Genomic DNA, 17,848 nt, shown 5'->3' on the forward strand with positions numbered 1-17,848 from the left:
TGACACCTGAATGTGCAGGAATGCAAAGACGGCGCAGGAGGGTGCTGGATACATCGGTGGCATATGTGCGAGGGGAGGAGAACCTGGCTGGCTGGAGGCCCCGCAGTGACAGCCTCATCCTGGACCATCAGTGGGAGCTGGAGAAACTGAGTCTCCTGCAGGAGGTGAGAACATCTTGTTATTTGGGTTTTAATGTGATACAGCTCTGCTGAGGATCTGAGAACTCAATTCCTTCTGCTGTATGTTAGGTGGAGAAAACCAGACACTACCTCCTCCTTAGGGAGAAGCTGGAGTCCACCCTGCTGCTGGGCCAGGAGTCGCTGCTGTCCTGCGGGAGTGAGGATCTAACCGAGTCCTCTTCCCCATCCACCCACCTGGGCCTGGGCCACAACCCTTGCCCAGGCCCTGACACACCCAACGAGAGGCAGAAGGAGCTGGCTGCAAAGGTGATTCAGTGACTGACCTGAAATTATATGTAAAAATAAAATATACAGTACATAAATGATAATAATTTAATATCCTGTATTGTCCAGTATACACATTCTTATTTTTTCTTCTTTTTTTTTTGTGTGTGTAAAATGTTTTGCAGTTCCTTCCTAAATTTTGGCAAAAAATATTTTTATTTTATTTTATATTAATTTTACAGTATGTTTAGTATTATAATATTTTTTATTTAATAGTTATTTAATTTTATTCTATTTAGAATTTACCATTATATAAATCAAATTTTATATATTATATGAAAAACTCAAAAAAATAGAATATGATATTGTTATAAATTCTGAAATTCAATTTTACAACTTGTTCTCATATCACCTTTGTCACCAAACCACTTTTAAAATGGTAATTACAGTTTCTAATCTAATTTACTGTAATCTAATACTATAAATTGCTGTAATGTTCAAAATAATTCATACAGTGATCACTTCAGGAAATCATAAAAAAAAGGTTATTTTCAATGAATTTAACATTACCTTTTCTGTTTGTCCCAACAGTGTCTTCGTTTGCTTAACCACACCTTTAACAGGGACTACAGCCATGTGTGTGTTAGCGCCAGTGAGAGCAAGGTGAAGATGCTATTTAGAATATTTCACACTATTTTACACTTTTTCCTTCTGTCAGCTATCATATGATACAGTAAGATGATTTTAAGAGCTCAGACCGCTGAGAATGACGTTCAGGTTTCTGAAAACATAAGACAAGCGTTTTTACTATTGCTGCAGAAACCTACAGAAATGTTTGTGTGAAGGTATATAGTGACTGATTTCTCTGTTGTGATTTGTTGTAGTTGAGCCAGATGTCAGTAACTCTTTTGAAAGACTCTGCCTCAGTGTGTGCTGAAAACACCCTCACCCCGTCCTCCACATGCCCCTCATTGGTGGAGGGACGCTACGGCCACAACGCTGAACTCAGGTCAGTACTTAGTGACTGCTGTTTCATTTTGAGTTTTAAAAGAATTCAAACTTCAAGGGGGATTCTGCAACACAAACTAAATGGAATTGCAAAAACAACAGTAAAAATAATTTCTTAGTCTGCCATTGATCAGAATGACAGATAAAAAATTCTGTCATTAATTAATCACCCTCATGTCGTTCCAAACCCGTAAGACCTTCGTTCATCTTCAGAACACAAATTAAGATATTTTGATGAAATACGAGAGCTTTCTGACACTGCATAGATAGCAAAGCAACTGACACATTAAAGGCCCAGAAAGGTAGTAAGGACATCGTTAAAATAGTCCATGTGACATCAGTGTTTCAACCATAATGTTATGAAGTTACAAAACTACTTTTCTTATAAAGTCGTTATTTTGTTTTCTTTGTGCACTAAAAATATTCTTGTACCTTCATAGCATTAAGGTTAAATCACTGATGTCACATGGACTATTTTAACAATGTCCTTACTATCTTTCTGGTCCTTTAACGTGTCAGTTGCATTGCTGTCTGTGCAGTGTCAAAAAGCTCTAATATTTCATCAAAATATCTTAATTTGTGTTCCAAGATGGACGAAGGTCTTATGAGTTTAGACATTAGTGTGAGTAAGAATTTTCATTTTTGGGGGAACTATCGCATTAAAATAGAAGAAATTATTTTAACATTAAGAAAAATCTTTACATGTTTTTAAATATGTCTGCCAAATATTGTTCCACATGAAATGCTATCTAACTAATAGTTGCATCTATATTCTTATTGCTCAAATGTGTAGACCCCCAACACCTCGATCTCGTGCTGTCAGCCCAATCCCTGACTCTGAAACAGAGGACAAAAAGTCTCCTCAAGAGTCCAAATCAAGAACCCACACTTTTGTGCCAGACATTCAGGAAATCCGTGTCAGGTAAAAAAATAAATAAAAATAAAATTGTACAGATTATACAAATTGTTTATTGTTCAGAGGATGAACAGTTCCTTTTTATGTTACATTTGCCTGAATATGAAATTTGAGATTTAAGGAATTTGCATCTTTGGAAGTTAACTCTAACCTGTACCCTATTTTATTGTTGCAGCCCAATTGTTTCAAAGAAAGGTTATTTGCACTTCCTGGAGCCCCACAGTAATGGCTGGGTTAAGAGATATGTGGTGGTACGCCGGCCTTATGTCTACATCTACAACACAGAGAGAGACACAGTGGAAAGGGCCATTCTTAACCTGTCCTCAGCACAAGTGGAGTACAGCGAAGACCAGCAGGCTATGCTGAAGGTGAAACATCTACACTTATTTATTCTTTCATTTTTGAAAAATCTATCTCTTCCAAAGCAACACATTGTGAGTAAATCGACTATTTATAGACTGAACTGTAATTCGCCTTCTGAATACCAGCAGGCCATGCTGTAGGTGAAACATCTACAAATATATTCAATTTTATTGTTTTTTAAGTCAGTTACTTTTTAAGGGAACATATTGTGAGAAAATCTACTGAACTGTAAACCAGTGTCTGAATCCCAGGAGGCCATGCTGAAAGTGAAACTTTTTACATTTTTATTTTATTTTATTTTATTCCAAGGCAACACATTTTCAGTAAATCAGCTGTTTATAGGCTGAACTAATTCAATGTCTGTCTAAACTGCAGACCCCCTACACATTTGCGGTATGCACAGAGCATCGTGGGATACTCCTTCAAGCCAGTAATGACAAGGAGATGCATGACTGGCTGTATGCCTTTAATCCTCTGCTTGCTGGATCTATCAGGTACAGTAAAGCACATATCTAAGCCTTTTAAAGACCTGTCTTTCCAGTATTTATTCGACTTTCTCCTTCTTATCAGGTCTAAACTGTCCAGAAGAAGAGCTGGGCAGATGAGGTTTTGAGCCCACCAACTCTTCGAGGACAAAAAACACAAAGGACTAACCTTGTAAATAGATCTACTGACAGATCCCCCAGTTTCTGTGCTTAATCAACTCTCTGACCCTCTGTTTCCTACATGTGTGTACCTGCACCTGCCCACATTAGCACCAACCGTGCACCTGTATCTTAAAGGCCCCTTTGTTGTGCATCTACAGTGGCCTAAATATTCAACTTATAGCGCGAGGAGAACAGGCTAACTGCTTTATTGGGGTAGAGATAGTATGCTTATGTAGTCTTCAGCAACATTTTAGAAAGCTGGTGATGGGAATTTCTCATTCTGAAGCTGTCAGCTCATGCAAACACATCTGAATTTGTTACGGCGAAGAGCGACGTCCATATCTTGGATTTATGGGAAAATGGATCACATGGCCTTGTGTTACTCTGTGGGTTTAAAACGATAAAACTGGTCAGTATTTAAATCAGCAGACCATATGTTTATTCATCTGTTGGCTATGGAAGATAGAATTGATCAATGATACGCAGTTCTTAGCAAGGAGCAGATGAATCACATCATATAACGCTCTTACTCTCTTTAAGTGCAGTTCTTGGACACAATACAACCCATCATAAATACTCATATACCTTAATGTTTCCCTTGTATGGCCTTGAAATGCATAAAGTTTTCAAAATAACCAGGATGCATTAGGGGAAATTTGGAGAAGGAAAATGTTTGCATTCTCATGTCTCTGTATGAGAACAATTATAAAGATTGGCCTATTTTTGTTGGAGTACTGGTCAGTAAATTTATCTAAAATGTACCATAATCCAATCTAATATTTTATATAAAAAATGATCAGTATCCCCAAATGATCTTATATCTTATAAAATTTCTATTAAAGTCCTATCTTGTTAAGTATTTATTTAACATGTTTTTATTTATTTCAGCATCTATTTATTGACAAAGACTGTAATGTTTTTGAAGAAGTACAGTGCAATTTCTGCATATGGCACTTTTTTATCACAAGATTACTGACTGTAGTGCTCTCATTTCCCCCTACACAGTTAAAAGCATTTTGGGAACAGGTTAGAAGTGAATAGCTGGGATAGCTGCTAATACATGTAGATTACTTGAATTTTACTTTTTAGATATGTTAACCAGTTTTGGCTGAGAAAACAAAAAATGCTTTTTGCAAGATGTATCAGGTTGAGAAAAATCATCATCCTTGCCCAGACTCCTAAATGAGTGTTTGTACAGTGGAAAATCGAAGGTTTAGAAGTTTGTTAGAACAAATGAAATGTAGAGTGCTGATGAGTGATGAGATATGATTTGGTTATGTTTTTGTTTTATTTCCATCATCTTAATCCCTGTGCACTTCTTTAATGGGGTGAATGTTCACTTTAAGGCCCACTCAACGCTACCACCCTTTCTCTTTGTGTGTAATCATTCCTGTGCACAGGCAAAAACAGTTTTAGTTTTTTGTTTGTATATTGCACTTGCCCTATATTTGGATAGGTTTTGAGATTTCTGAGCATATCTAGATGGTGTAAATTATTTTTCTTAACTGATTTCACTTAAAAATGAACAAAACATTCATTTATTCTGCCAGAAACAAACCATCATCATGGACTCTAGAAATAAGCCCTGCTGCTGTCATTGTTCCAGTCCTTGATTTTTTTGTGATTATAATTACATAAAATATCCAAAAGGCTAATACATGCAACACAATACATTTTATATTCCATTTTCTGGTTTTAAAGTCACCTCAGGTATGATTGTTCTGCTTAATGTCAATAGACTTCCCCATCAAACACGCAACTTCAGCCAAATTACTGTTTTTGGAATATGAAACCACATTTTGGAGTTATTTAATACCAACAGCTGTGATTTAGACACTTTGTAGTGCAAAAGCATTTGTTAGAAAGTGGAGTTCTGTGAGTCAGACCTTGACTTAGTGGACATATGGGCTCTGCTGCAGTGACTTTCTATCATTAGTCCAGAAGGCTTATAATGTGGTTTGGGATGTCTGGATGATCATGCAGGTTACCTAAGACAAGCTTTTCCTCCATACCTGCATATTTAGAGTGCAGATCATTTGCAAACCTGAGGTTCCTCCAGGGCAGGATTTAGGCATATCCGCATGACTGAGGCCAGCCAACCTTCAGCACATGCTGAGTATAGAAAGAATCTGACACTGAACTAACCTCTGTTGAAAGGCTTGATCTGTATATGAATAAACATCAAATATCTACATTTCTGTTTCCAAAAAGTGGGTTTCTGTTTCTATGAAAAAGTGTTTCATAGAAGTTCTTCTTGTTTGTAAATGCGGAAAGCATATCCTAAAAGGATTCTCAATGCCTGAAGGTTCTCTGTTTATGAAAAATAGTTGAAAAATGCACTTTTTTTGCAATTTCCATGTGTATATCTCACTTCACTTTCAAGACCAGTTTTGAGTAATATAATCAATGCCACTACTTTTAGAAAAAAAAGTGTGCATGTTAATAGTAATAGCAGGTGCATATTTAAAATAAGTGAGAACAAAATTATTTAAAAATCTAGAGTTAAAAGAATCACTTTCAGCAAATGTGTATTGTCTTTACTCTGGTTTTTTTTTATTTTATTTTTTTATTTTTTTTGTCTGTCTGTGCACCTTGTAGAAAGTAATGCGGAGAGCTGAATGGTATTCTTCATGTTATTGCCTGTCCTGTACCATTTCTACAAGCAATTTGTTTGTTTCAAGGCTTAAAATATTGCATTAATTTTACCATCTCCTAAAATAAAAGAATGAATCAGTTCTCATAATCAACACCAAATATTTGTGTGCTTCCATTCTCATCTTATGCACTCCACTCATAAACATTTTTTTTTCTGTCATTTTCTCTGTTTTACTTGCCTTGTATATACACACGATTGCTGTGAATGGTGTAATATGCAGTTGTAACAGGTTTGTATCATCTTCAATGGGCAGTAGTTTAATGTCTCTTTCTGAGTGTTGGAATTATGAGTCAAATGTTTGTGTACACTTAACACATCGTCAGATATGAAATAAATGTGGAACTTATGCAACACTATGAATGACTTTGTCTTTTGTGTGTGATTCAAGCCATTATTTTATGCATGAGAAAATAGAAAATCTCAAGTTGAATGTATACCTGATTTTATATATAAAACATATGGAAGCCTCTTTCCATCATGTAAAAATTTTGGCGACTCTTTATTTCACAATTCTGACTAAGTTTGTATGTCACATTTCTGAGATAATGTCTCAAAATATTTTTTCTTCTCAAAATTGTAAGTAAAAATCTCACAATTCTGGATTTTTCATTCAATTCTACATCTCATAATTTTTTATTGTAATTCTGAGTTTACTTTTTTTTAATCTAATTTTGTCAACGAAAATAAAATAAAGTCAGAATTGTGAAATAAAGCATCTTTTATTTTTGTAGTACTTGCAAGCTTTTATTGCATTACAAGCGTCCATAAAAATAGAGGCCTAAATACAGAATGGTAGACAGAATTCTGAGATTTAAAGGGATAGTTCACCCAAAAATGAAAATAATATAATTAATTACTCACCTTTATGTGATTCCAAACCTGGAAGGCCTTTGTTCATCTTCGGGATACAAATTAAGATATTTATGATGAAATCAGAGAGCTCTCTGACCCTCCCATAACAGCAAGGTCTCTACCACAATCAAGGCACAGAAACACAAGGACATAGTTAAAATAATCCATGTGACATCAGTGGTTCAACTGTAATTTTATGAAGAGAATACTTTTTGTGCACAAAGAAAACAAAAGTAAGGACTTTATTCAACAATTTGTCTCTTCCCCGTCACCCTGGTGCCATATTGGAGAGTATCGCGTGTTCTGTGTCAGCAGCACCACGTGCATACGTTGTTCATGTTCAGATCAGGGGCGGATTTAGTGAATTGGGGGCCCCAGGCAAATATAGGAATGAGGCCCTATACATTTGCACACATTTACCTAGATCAACCCTCGAGGTCCCTTTTTGTCGTGATGCTTGCTGCTGCACAATGGTGCCACATTGTTGTGTCCAATGTTTCTACATTTTTTTATGTACATGTTCTAATGGGATTCTTTCATTTACATTTATTCATTTAGCAGACACTTTTATTATTTCATGTTGTAGACCACGAAATAGCAATTGATTTACTGTTTTTTTAGTTTTAACATAAAACAAAATAAATTATAAAATGATAAACCTCACAACTGAAACTTTGTATTTCTGGGATGAGTCAGAAGTATAAATTATTATATTATTTAAAACAGATTTATGTGAATGAATATTCGCATTGGTCTGAACAAAAACTGCAGACTGGATTATTAAAAATGCACATTCATTCTCTGCCAGTAGGAGGTGCTTTTGGAGTCAGAAATATAGTGGTTTCCCCGTTAACAGCTCTAAACAAAACATCTCAACTCATAAAATGGTACTTTATCAGGTAAAATGAAAATGTGAGTTACCAGCGTAAGCCTACATTTTATTTTAGTCATTTTAACTTAGGGCTGTCAATCAATTAAAATATATAATCACAATTAATGGCATGATTGTCATGAGTTAACTTGTGAATAATCGCAACTTAATTGCACATTTTTATCTGTTCTAAATGTACCTTAAATGAATATTTTCCCCATGGTTTCACAGACAAGGCTTAAGCTAGTCCCAGACTAAAATGCATGTTTGAGCTGTCTCAGCTGAAAATATCTTGCTCTGACATATCTTAAAACTCATTGTTCTGTGTCAATATGCACACCTGTAACACTTTCTTTTAAGGCATTTTTGTAATGCAAAAATTAATTTATGCAATAAATGTTTATTATTAGTGAAACCAGTTAACAGAGCATGAAGAGTAGACATGTTTCATAGGTCATAGATGTTTTTCAAAGAACTTGTTCATGTCTATTAGACACATGAAAAAAAAAAAGAAAAAAAAAGAAATACTAGCTTCTTATTACTTCTCTTTCTTTGCACTGAGCACTTTACACAAACCTGTTTGCATTTTCGCATGACAGGGCAGCTCACTTCTGAACATGCAAAATGTACATTTATTATTTATTATTACATTTGTTTGCCTCTCTGTGCCACATACTGTATTTTGATGCAGCTAAATTCTCAAAACTGTTTTCATTGATACATTTGACTGTTTGTTGTCAGACAACGGGATGAATATGAAATAGTGACTGAAACGCGACCCATTAAGACTAACCAGCTCTCCCTTCCGAGAAGTTAATCTGCACAAAAATATATAATCGTGCCGTCGTCTGATAAAATCAAATAGGCTACAGAATAGCTTGAAGACAATAGCTGTGCTGTGATTTCAGCTATACTTATATGTAAAATTAGAGAAGCAACATATCAGTGTTTTAACTGAAAGCCCAGCTCCTTTCAGCCGCGCGCTGAACGCAGAGAGAGAAGTGTGCGCGCGCTGGGAAAGAGGGACCTCGCGCTCGTGCGGCAGTCAGCTTTAGATGCATAAAATTTTATTTTGCTACAAGCTGGATACACAAGAAGCACGTTCAACTCGGACGCGCAGACGAATGTCTTGCATAAACACCGTAAACAGCAAACCGTTCGCGTGTCCGCGCTTAATGCGCATCTCCTATATGAAAAGCATTAGGGGGCCCTTGGCTTTTGGGGGCCCAAGGCAGTCGCCTACCTTTGCCTAATGGGTAAGTCCGCCCCTGGTTCAGATCATAGCATGCGCATGCATAAAGTTGTTATTTTTGTTTTCTTTGTGCACAAAAGCATTCTTGTAGCTTCATAAAATTACGGTTGAACCACTGATGTCACATGGACTATTTTAATGATATCCTTACAACGTTTCTGTGCCTTGATTGTGGTAGTACCCTTGCTGTCTATGGGAGGGTAAGAGAGCTCTCCAATTTCATCAGAAATATCTTAATTTGTCTTCCGAAGATGAATGAAGGTCTTGCGGGTTTGGAATGACATGAGGGTTAATACAGTTAATAAGGTAATAAGTATTTAAAGGTCCACTGAAGTGCTTTGAAACACGCAGCGTTGTTCTGTGTGTTGATGTCATTTCAACTGAAACAGGAAGTCAGGGCGGGACATATCAAGCAGGTCCGTCCACTTTTTAAAATAGTCAATATCGTTTGGTTTACATCACAGTTACAGTTTGACCAGAGCCATTGAGCTCGGTAAAGCTGCATTTGACAGGATGTGACAGCCACAATCTCATATCACTGACTTGTGCATATTATCCACTCCGTGTATCGTGTCTGTGGACCGTAGCAGACTGCATGTGTGGTCCGGCGGTTAGTGTAACACAGCACAAAACCAGACTTCATTCGCCCCAACAGAAAGCATATTTACACTGTCTGAATCGTTCCCTATCCCCTATGTAGTGAAATACGTGCCATTCATCGAACAGAAAAAACAAATCCGGTGATCAAATGACGGATTGCAGCTTCAGCGTCTATTTATAGTGCAGGGGGCAGGACACTTTGGGTTCTAGAGAGCATTTGATTGGACAGAAAGTTTGATGTCAATTTAAAAAAAAATCTGTTGTCATTAAAAAAAAAAAAAAAAAAACTAACTTGTGGACTATCTAACTTCCATGCAACTAGTACTTAATTTTTTAGTATCTTTTCCATTGGGTGCTAATACCAATTATTTAGATACTAGTGCTTAAAAGATACCTAAAATGTTAAATCAGCTTGCCATACTATCTCATTCTATGCCATACTTGCTACTACGATGAAGGCGTAGCTCATGAATACTAATAACGTGACGTAAAGTTCAACCAGCGCGAGTCAGATATCGAATCGCTCAAACCCGAAGGCTTGACGCCTTTTAGACGTTTAACAAGCAACGTCAGCACGAACTATAAAGTATTATATTTTGTTAACTTTTGTAATGCTCTTATAGCCTAAGCTTTTGTGATGTCTGTATGTCCCCCTTTTTCTTTTCTTTTTTATGTCAATTGTTGTTATTTTATTAGCAATTAAAAACAAACAAACAAACAAAAAAACCTAAGCACGATCTAATCCATGATCCATGATCCATTACTGAAAAAAGAAAAAAGGCGACCGTCTGAAAAGAGGAGGGGTTTAATCATGTACGCTTCCGGTTCAAAGTAGTAGAGCGTGCAGTTACTGTGCCTGCCGCATCATCAGTTTGAACTGTGAATCATTGACAGGATACACGCTAAAGAGCAAGAGAGGTTAGTAAACTAATAGTATAGTTACATAGGTTAATCAGGTTTATCAGTGTTGATCTCAGCGACGGTTCTTGTAAAGTGATTGTAAAGACAGTTTTAGTGTTTTAGTTGTTATGGTATGCTCGTAGACAACAGTAATCTGGCTCACCTTTATGAATCAAAGTGCAGTAAATGGCTTGCACCATTTTATTGCCACATTATGTTACATTATACTTCATTTAGATTAAATAGCAATCTTGTATTAACAACTATGGCTTGTTTAAACCAAGAAAAAAATACATACTTGCAACATATGTGACCCTGGACCACAAAACCAGTCATAAGGGTCTTTTTTTTTTTCTTTTTTTTTTTTAATTGAGATTTATACATCATCTGAAAGCTGACTAAATACGCTTTTCATTGATGTATGGTTTCCCACAGAACTGTTAGGATAGGACAATATTTGGCTGAGATATAACCATTTGAAAATCTGGAATAAAAGGGTGCAAAAAATCAAAATATTGCGAAAGTTGTCCAAATGAAGTTCTTAGCAATGCATTATGCATATATCAAAAATTATGTTTTGATATATTTATGGTAGGAAATTTACAAAATATCTTCATGGAACATAATCTTTACTTAATATCCTAATGATTTTTGGCATAAAAGAAAAATCGATAATTTTGATCCATGTATTATATACCCATGCTACTTATGTCTGGTTTTGTGCTCCAGGGTCACATATGTGTGACCAAATCAAGCCTGGTGACATGACTCATGCATTATAGTTATTGACATTAATTGCATAAATTTAATGCATGTTTTATTACCTGGCATGTGTTTTTGCCCTTTTATCTACCAGTGTAATCTAGATAATGGCTGAAAAGACTGATCCTCCTGTCATCCTGGGTCATAATTTATGGGGAACCTTAACACATCATTGTGGGTCTGACCTGCATCATCATGATGTGGCTGATGGGCCGGACAGGTAATGAATATGTCATATCAGTCCTAGACTGAACATGAAGTCATTCACATTTGATCCGCCACATGCTCCAGAATGTAGTGTGCAAAACAGCTTTGTCTGCTGCAGAATATATATGGATTACAACGCCACCACACCAGTCGATCCAGAGGTGGTCAGGGTTATTACTGATGCTTTAACTGATGCGTGGGGAAATCCCAGCAGTAATTACCTACCAGGTATGAGGCTCTCAAGGATAGATGATTGGCAGATGTCTAACATGTCACATTTAATGGCATAGTTCACCCAAAATTGGACATTTTCTCATCATTTATTCATCCTCATCTCCTTCTAAACCCAAGAAAATATTTTGAAGAAGGGTGGGTACCAAACACCCCCCCCCCCCTCAAAAAATAATCTTAAAATATAGGATTCTTAAAATTCAAGAGTAATTGAATCTTGAGTTTCACAGAAGAGATTATAACAAGTTTGGAATGCCATGAGGTTGAGTAAATGATTATTAATTTTGGGTTAACTGTCCACTGAACACAATCTCATATTATTTTCCACTGATCTTAGGTCTGAAAGCCAGAGACATCATTTACTATTCCAGAGACACTATTGCCAGGATGGTTGGTGGAAAAGCAGCAGACATTATTTTTACTTCAGGAGGAACTGAGGTGAGCGTTTCAAGTGTCCCAGGTCAAATAAAAATTCATAAAATTATCTTCTTTTCCTCTTTAAATTTTTGTAATATTTTTTTTTTTTTTTACAGCCGTATAGTGAAGGCCCTATAGGCTGTTGCATAATTCACATTTCCACCATCCCTGTCTAGTGTTGTATGACATATCATTGAAGACATGTGAATTATAATAAACACATAAAAATTCTATGCAAATGAATACACTAGTTATATAGTATAGTAGATATAACAACTAGTACAATAAAAAAAAGACACTTATTAGGGGTACGATCTCACATACAATAGGAACAGTAGGAAACTGGGATCCGAAGTTTTGTATGAGGGTAAAAATAAAAAGTTCCTCATACAGATTCAGCTTCTTTTCAAGTTGGTCATTCAAATTCAGCATGTTGACCAACAGAAAGCTACTTGGTTTTAAAGTGACTTGTATATGAGTGGTGTCTGCGAAATTTCACTGAAACCTTAAAGTCATAGTTTCCCCAAATATAACAATTCTGTCATTAATTACTCACCCTCATGTCGTTCCAAATCTGTAAGACCTTCGTTTATCTTCGGAACATAAATTAAGATATTTTTGATTCATTTTGAGAGCTCCCTGACCCTCCCATAGACAGCAAGGATCCTTACACGATCAAGGCTTAGAAACGTAGAAAGGACATTGTTAAAATAATCCATGTGTCATCAGTGGTTCAACCGTAATTTTATGAAGCTAAAAGAATACTTTTTGTGCGCAAAGAAAACCAAAAATAACGAATTTATTCAACAATTCGTCTCCTCCACATCACCCTATAGCACAATTTTGAAGAGTATCACATACGTAAACAACATATGCAACATATGTATGGGGATAAGTTGTTTACGTTCAGATCAAAGCATAAACAACGTATCTGCGTACATACATTGTATACGTTATTTACGTATGTGATACCCTCCACATTTTTCTTTGCACACAAAAAGTATTCTCATAGCTTCATAAAATTAAGGTTGAACCTCTGATGACACATGGATTATTTTAACAATGTCCTTGCTACGTTTCTGAGCCTTGATTCAAAAATATCTTCATTTGTGTTCCGAATATGAACGAAGGTCATACAGGTTTAGAACGGGTGAGTAATTAATGACAGAATTTTCATTTTTGGGTGATCTATTCCTTTAAATATTGTTGTCTCCTTGTCATTGTACAGTTATATTTGGTGTTGCCTGATAAAAACCATAACAAATGCAAAAATGTTTACATTAAAACAAAGCTGCTGTCAGAAGCGAAATGTTACGTAGTGCTTTGTGTCCTGGATTAACCTGAGGTATTTCTGCTTTTTTTTTTATCTGCTGTTAGAGAGTGAATATGCATTTTAATGCCAAACATTCGTGCTGATGTGAACAGCTCTTAACATTGTAACACTATCTTTAACCCTTCATGTGTCGGTCCTAATGGTGTGTGCCGCTTGTGTTGAGAGGTGCATTGAATCCCTGGTGAAAGTCGTGTGAGAGGACTATTACTTCAACTGTATCTTTATTTAACTCTCTTTTTTTCCTTGACTTTCAGGCCAATAATCTGGTGTTTCACACAGCTGTGGAGCACTTCAGGAAGAGCAAGACTTCTGCACAGGGAGACATGAACAGCAAGCAGCTAAACGGAAGTGGCTCCCTGCCCCATATTATCATCTCTAGTGTAGAGCATGACTCGATCAAACTCACAGCTAAACACTTGTTAAAAGAAGGCAAAGCAGGTCAGCTGGCATATGCTTTCTGTCTACAACTTTGAATGGAAATGTTGTTTTAGGAAGTGTACAATACTTTAGTTTGCTACTGTGTTGCTATCTGTATTAAAATATGAATATTACCAAAGATCTTTGTGCTCTGATTGGACCTGATTCGGTTCTCGTTGTAGATGTCACATTTGTGCCCGTTTCCAAGGTGACGGGACGGGTGGAGGTCGAGGATGTCATTGCAGCAATTCGTCCCACAACCTGCTTGGTGTCGATCATGCTGGCCAATAATGAGACCGGTATTATTATGGTGAGAATGTTGCCTTGACAACAGTCTCAATAATGTATTGAACTATTTCATAGTTAAGCAATCAATCACACGACTGTGTTTTGGCCATTGGGACGAGGCTTAATTGTAAGCATGATATTGCTTTTATAGAACATTTTATAAACATGATGTTAATAAAGATCAACTTATATTATAGACACAGTATGACCAGTTAATTTATGCTCTGCCAATAAAAATACAGTATTTTTTTTCAGCCATGATTAAGCATAAATACTAAAAGTAATGACTGGGATTCTCCTTTTCAACAGCCAATTAAGGACATTTGTCACAGAGTGAGGGAAGTAAACAAACAGAGGGCAGCATCAGCTCCCAGAATCCTCCTGCACACCGATGCAGCACAGGCTATTGGAAAGATACGAGTGGATGCACATGAGCTGGGAGTGGACTATATTACCATTGTAGGACACAAGGTAAGAAACAATACACTTTTGATATCTCTCTCTTAGCGAAGAAAATTAGAGATGGCAATCCTGTCGATGGTATGTTTCAGTTTTATGGCCCTCGAATTGGCGCTTTGTTTGTGAACGATCCTGGAACCACAACTCCGGTTTACCCTCTGTTTTTTGGAGGAGGACAAGAGCGCAACTTCAGACCAGGGTATGACATGGTTTATTGTGTGGTGGGGTTTTATGTGTGGATGATGATGAGTTATTGAACAGAATTAAATCAAGTATGTTACTGACTCTGAAATCAATACTGTTGTTATCTTTTTATTTCTCAGAACTGAGAACACAGCAATGATAGCCGGTCTGGGAAAGGTAAAACCCACTATGTATCATAAGCGCCATTTATTTATTACTTAATTTCTTAATTAATGGATTAAATAATTTAATGCTTGTACATCTAACATGGGTAACATTATTTGTTTATTTATTTATTGGGAGTAATGTAACTGCTTGTACATGTACTGTATAATAGGAAAAAATATTTATTATTTTCAGTGCTAGATTTGTTTTACATAACTTTTTTTAAATTTTTATTTATTTTTTATTTCTTTGAAGCTGCAGAATTGGTAAGCTTAAATCTAGCAGAGTATGAAGCCCATTTCCTGGACATCCGATGCTATCTCGAGCAGAAGCTGCTTGTAAGTCCTTATTACAGCTGTCTGGTACAAATATTTCAGTAGGTATTAATGTAGCCTGTATTTTTGTGTAGATGTTGTTGGATTGGTTTCTTATTATTTTTATTGCATTTAAATCTTTAGGCTGTCTTTGGAAGAGATAAGATTAATTTTAACAGCCATTTTCCTGGCTCAGACATTTTGCCCAACACATGCAATGTATCCATTTTGGGAAGGGGACTTCAGGGTGAGTGAATGGCCATTTTTTAACCTTGTAATTTGTCTTTCACTGTACATGTATGGAATGTGTTTGTACATCCAGATATTTTTAGCTGTACATTGTCATTTACATGTATTGTGCGCAAATGTACATTTAAAGATTCATCACAGTAATTATATGTTTAAGCTTGCTTAAATGACATTTCCTATAACAGCATCCGTTTGTTTTTACACACATGTTGGTCAGAAGTGGGTCAGGTCTTGACCCTGCAGATTTGTAAAACACAAGAGCTTTTGTGAATAATTGATGAGACTCTTCCCCCCTGCTGTAGGGCGTAGAGTGCTGTCCACCTGTAGGAGGTTGTTGGCCAGTGTGGGTGCTGCCTGCCACTCAGACAGAGGAGATCAGTAAGTCATCTGTACTTACAATGAAAAAGTTTTAAGTCAGTATCATATCTTTTTTTGTATAAGGACAAGTGTGAATTTTCACCAGTGTAGTATCAAATCCTTAAAAATTTCAAGTGTCTAAATAATTAGACCACTCAAAAACAAATGAAGCCGAACACTTCCATTCTGTACACTGACTGTATAGTAGGGCTGTGCAATTAATCACATGCGATTGTCATGCACATCTTGTCAGTAAAGCCGGTTCTGTGATTAGTAGTAAATCTCTATCACCTGCTTTCAGATGGAGCAGCATTTAATACACAGAGCTGTAGATCACTGACAAGCTATGCTATATCGCATTCATTATTGTAGGCGCTTCAGTATGCGATAATGAACGCGATATTGCCTAATTGTCAGTGATCTGCGGCTCTGTGTATTAAATGCTGCTCCATCTTAAAGCAGGTGATAGATTTACTATTTACTTTTTTTTGCATGTGATTAATTGCACAGCCCTACTGTATAGGCTTGTGCACTCAACTGTGCTCTAGACGGATCAGAAGGTGGAAAATCCTTAATGTTTTTTGTGGCAATTTGGTCATGTGCTCTCATTTCCTTAGACCTTCCCATATTCTTCTAAGCTGTGGGATTCCATATCATGTGGCTGCCAACGCTTTGAGGATCAGTGTGGGTAGATGTACCTCCCGTGAAGATGTGGACATTGTCGTGGAGGATCTGAGAGACACTGTAGAGCAACTGGAGCGGATGAACTAGCACCATGGATATTTTACCTGACTAATATACATATGTGGATATATATATGGATATATGTGTATATATATATGGATATTGAACTCCAACCAAAAAGGACAAGTTTTATTGAATGGTTTTAGTTTACAGCTATGTGGCTTTGCACATAAAGTAGATGATGTGTCATGAGTATAGAGTTCAGGTTTCAGGGTCATCGTCAGGTTGCACTATATTGATCTAAGAGCTCTTTATTTAGCAAAATATAATATCTATCTAATATAAATCTGATTTGCTTTGCAAATAGATTAGATAGTGTGTCATGAGACTAGAGGTCAGGATTCAGGGACATTGTCAGGTTGCACTATATTGATCTAAGAGCTTGTTGTTTAGCAGAACATAATGTTTAACTTAAATATTACTTGGTAAAGCCTATTTCAAATATGTAACTTCAGGGAATTTAGCTGATAAATAGTAAAAAAAAAAATACTTTAAGCAGCTTGCAAATGGAGGTGTGCAATGTATAAAGTCCATTAAAATATCATAATTGCAAACTGACTTTATAGACTATGTCACTTACTCTGCAAAAAAATAATTGATTAGTTTATTCATGTCACTGGGAAACTAACCAACCACTGCACAAAATATGAGGAATATGAAAATCAGCTCTCCATAACAGGAAAAAAAGAGGCACTGTTACCAGTAAAATGCCATTAAATATCAAGATATCATTTTTTTTGTATGTATTACACACCCCTACTTGCATATGACTGTTGACTTTGCTCATTTTGGGTCAGAGTTCTTTTAAACAGGGATTTTTAGTTATTTGGTTTTGATATTTAGGTGTTTGCCCCTCCTGATTTTATATTAAATACACTGTGGTATGTTGTATTAAAAAAAATGGTTTCATAATTGAATAATGTGAATGTGAATTATGTTGTAGATGTTCATACTCTTTTTTTCCGGAAAACAATAGAGACCTGTGTTCATTTTAACTTGCCGGCTGCACTTAGTTACATTGGGATGAGACAGATATATGTTACAACAAAGCTGCACCAGCATTATTAAATGAGCTAAATGGACTCTCTTTAATATCTCAGTGCTGATCTGATCTCCCCTGATGCTGAATCATTAAAGTTCATATGCTCTGACCAAACTGCTCCATTCTAATCTCTTGTTCTCCTTCCAGACACACTCTTGGCCATTCAGACAGAAATTAATATTTAACATGTGAAATTGAGGCTCACTGTAAT

General features: G+C 36.3%; 2 protein-coding genes across 12 annotated transcripts in view; both read left to right on the top strand.

The window, feature by feature from the left end:
* Positions 1–6,350, top strand: part of kif1aa (kinesin family member 1Aa) — a 59,749-nt gene extending 53,399 nt beyond the window's left edge. For all 10 annotated transcript variants that reach the window (XM_042725822.1, XM_042725823.1, XM_042725824.1 and 7 more), the window contains 8 exons: positions 19–164; positions 249–446; positions 996–1,067; positions 1,289–1,413; positions 2,206–2,334; positions 2,504–2,696; positions 3,067–3,185; positions 3,262–6,350. In XM_042725822.1, coding sequence (XP_042581756.1) covers positions 19–164; positions 249–446; positions 996–1,067; positions 1,289–1,413; positions 2,206–2,334; positions 2,504–2,696; positions 3,067–3,185; positions 3,262–3,304 — 1,025 coding nt within the window. In that variant the 3' untranslated portion in view covers positions 3,305–6,350. The remainder of the gene's footprint in view (positions 1–18; positions 165–248; positions 447–995; positions 1,068–1,288; positions 1,414–2,205; positions 2,335–2,503; positions 2,697–3,066; positions 3,186–3,261) is intronic.
* A 4,021-nt stretch (positions 6,351–10,371) lies between these two features.
* scly (selenocysteine lyase) lies at positions 10,372–17,746 on the top strand. 2 transcript variants are annotated; one of them, XM_042725839.1, is made up of 13 exons: positions 10,372–10,487; positions 11,326–11,451; positions 11,557–11,666; positions 12,007–12,107; positions 13,674–13,857; positions 14,019–14,146; positions 14,434–14,595; positions 14,676–14,782; positions 14,907–14,943; positions 15,186–15,307; positions 15,390–15,492; positions 15,797–15,872; positions 16,469–17,746. In XM_042725839.1, the coding sequence occupies exons 2-13, from the start codon at positions 11,339–11,341 to the stop codon at positions 16,486–16,488; spliced, it is 1,263 nt and encodes a 420-aa protein (XP_042581773.1). In that variant the 5' UTR covers positions 10,372–10,487; positions 11,326–11,338; the 3' UTR covers positions 16,489–17,746. The 2 variants fall into 2 exon arrangements, with proteins under 2 accessions (XP_042581773.1, XP_042581772.1); XM_042725838.1 differs by having other exon boundaries at positions 15,186–15,269.
* Positions 17,747–17,848: the final 102 nt, after the last annotated feature.

The sequence above is a fragment of the Cyprinus carpio genome, chromosome B6, assembly GCF_018340385.1.
Source record: "Cyprinus carpio isolate SPL01 chromosome B6, ASM1834038v1, whole genome shotgun sequence".
Classification (NCBI taxonomy): domain Eukaryota; kingdom Metazoa; phylum Chordata; class Actinopteri; order Cypriniformes; family Cyprinidae; genus Cyprinus; species Cyprinus carpio.

Bases quoted from the DNA above. Each gene is read 5' to 3' on its own strand.
- scly (XM_042725838.1), top strand. From the start codon at position 11,339: ATGGCTGAAAAGACTGATCCTCCTGTCATCCTGGGTCATAATTTATGG. The intron at 13,858-14,018 runs GTCAGCTGGCAT...TTCTCGTTGTAG, and splicing joins GTTAAAAGAAGGCAAAGCAG to ATGTCACATTTGTGCCCGTT. The intron at 15,873-16,468 runs GTAAGTCATCTG...TCATTTCCTTAG, and splicing joins CACTCAGACAGAGGAGATCA to ACCTTCCCATATTCTTCTAA.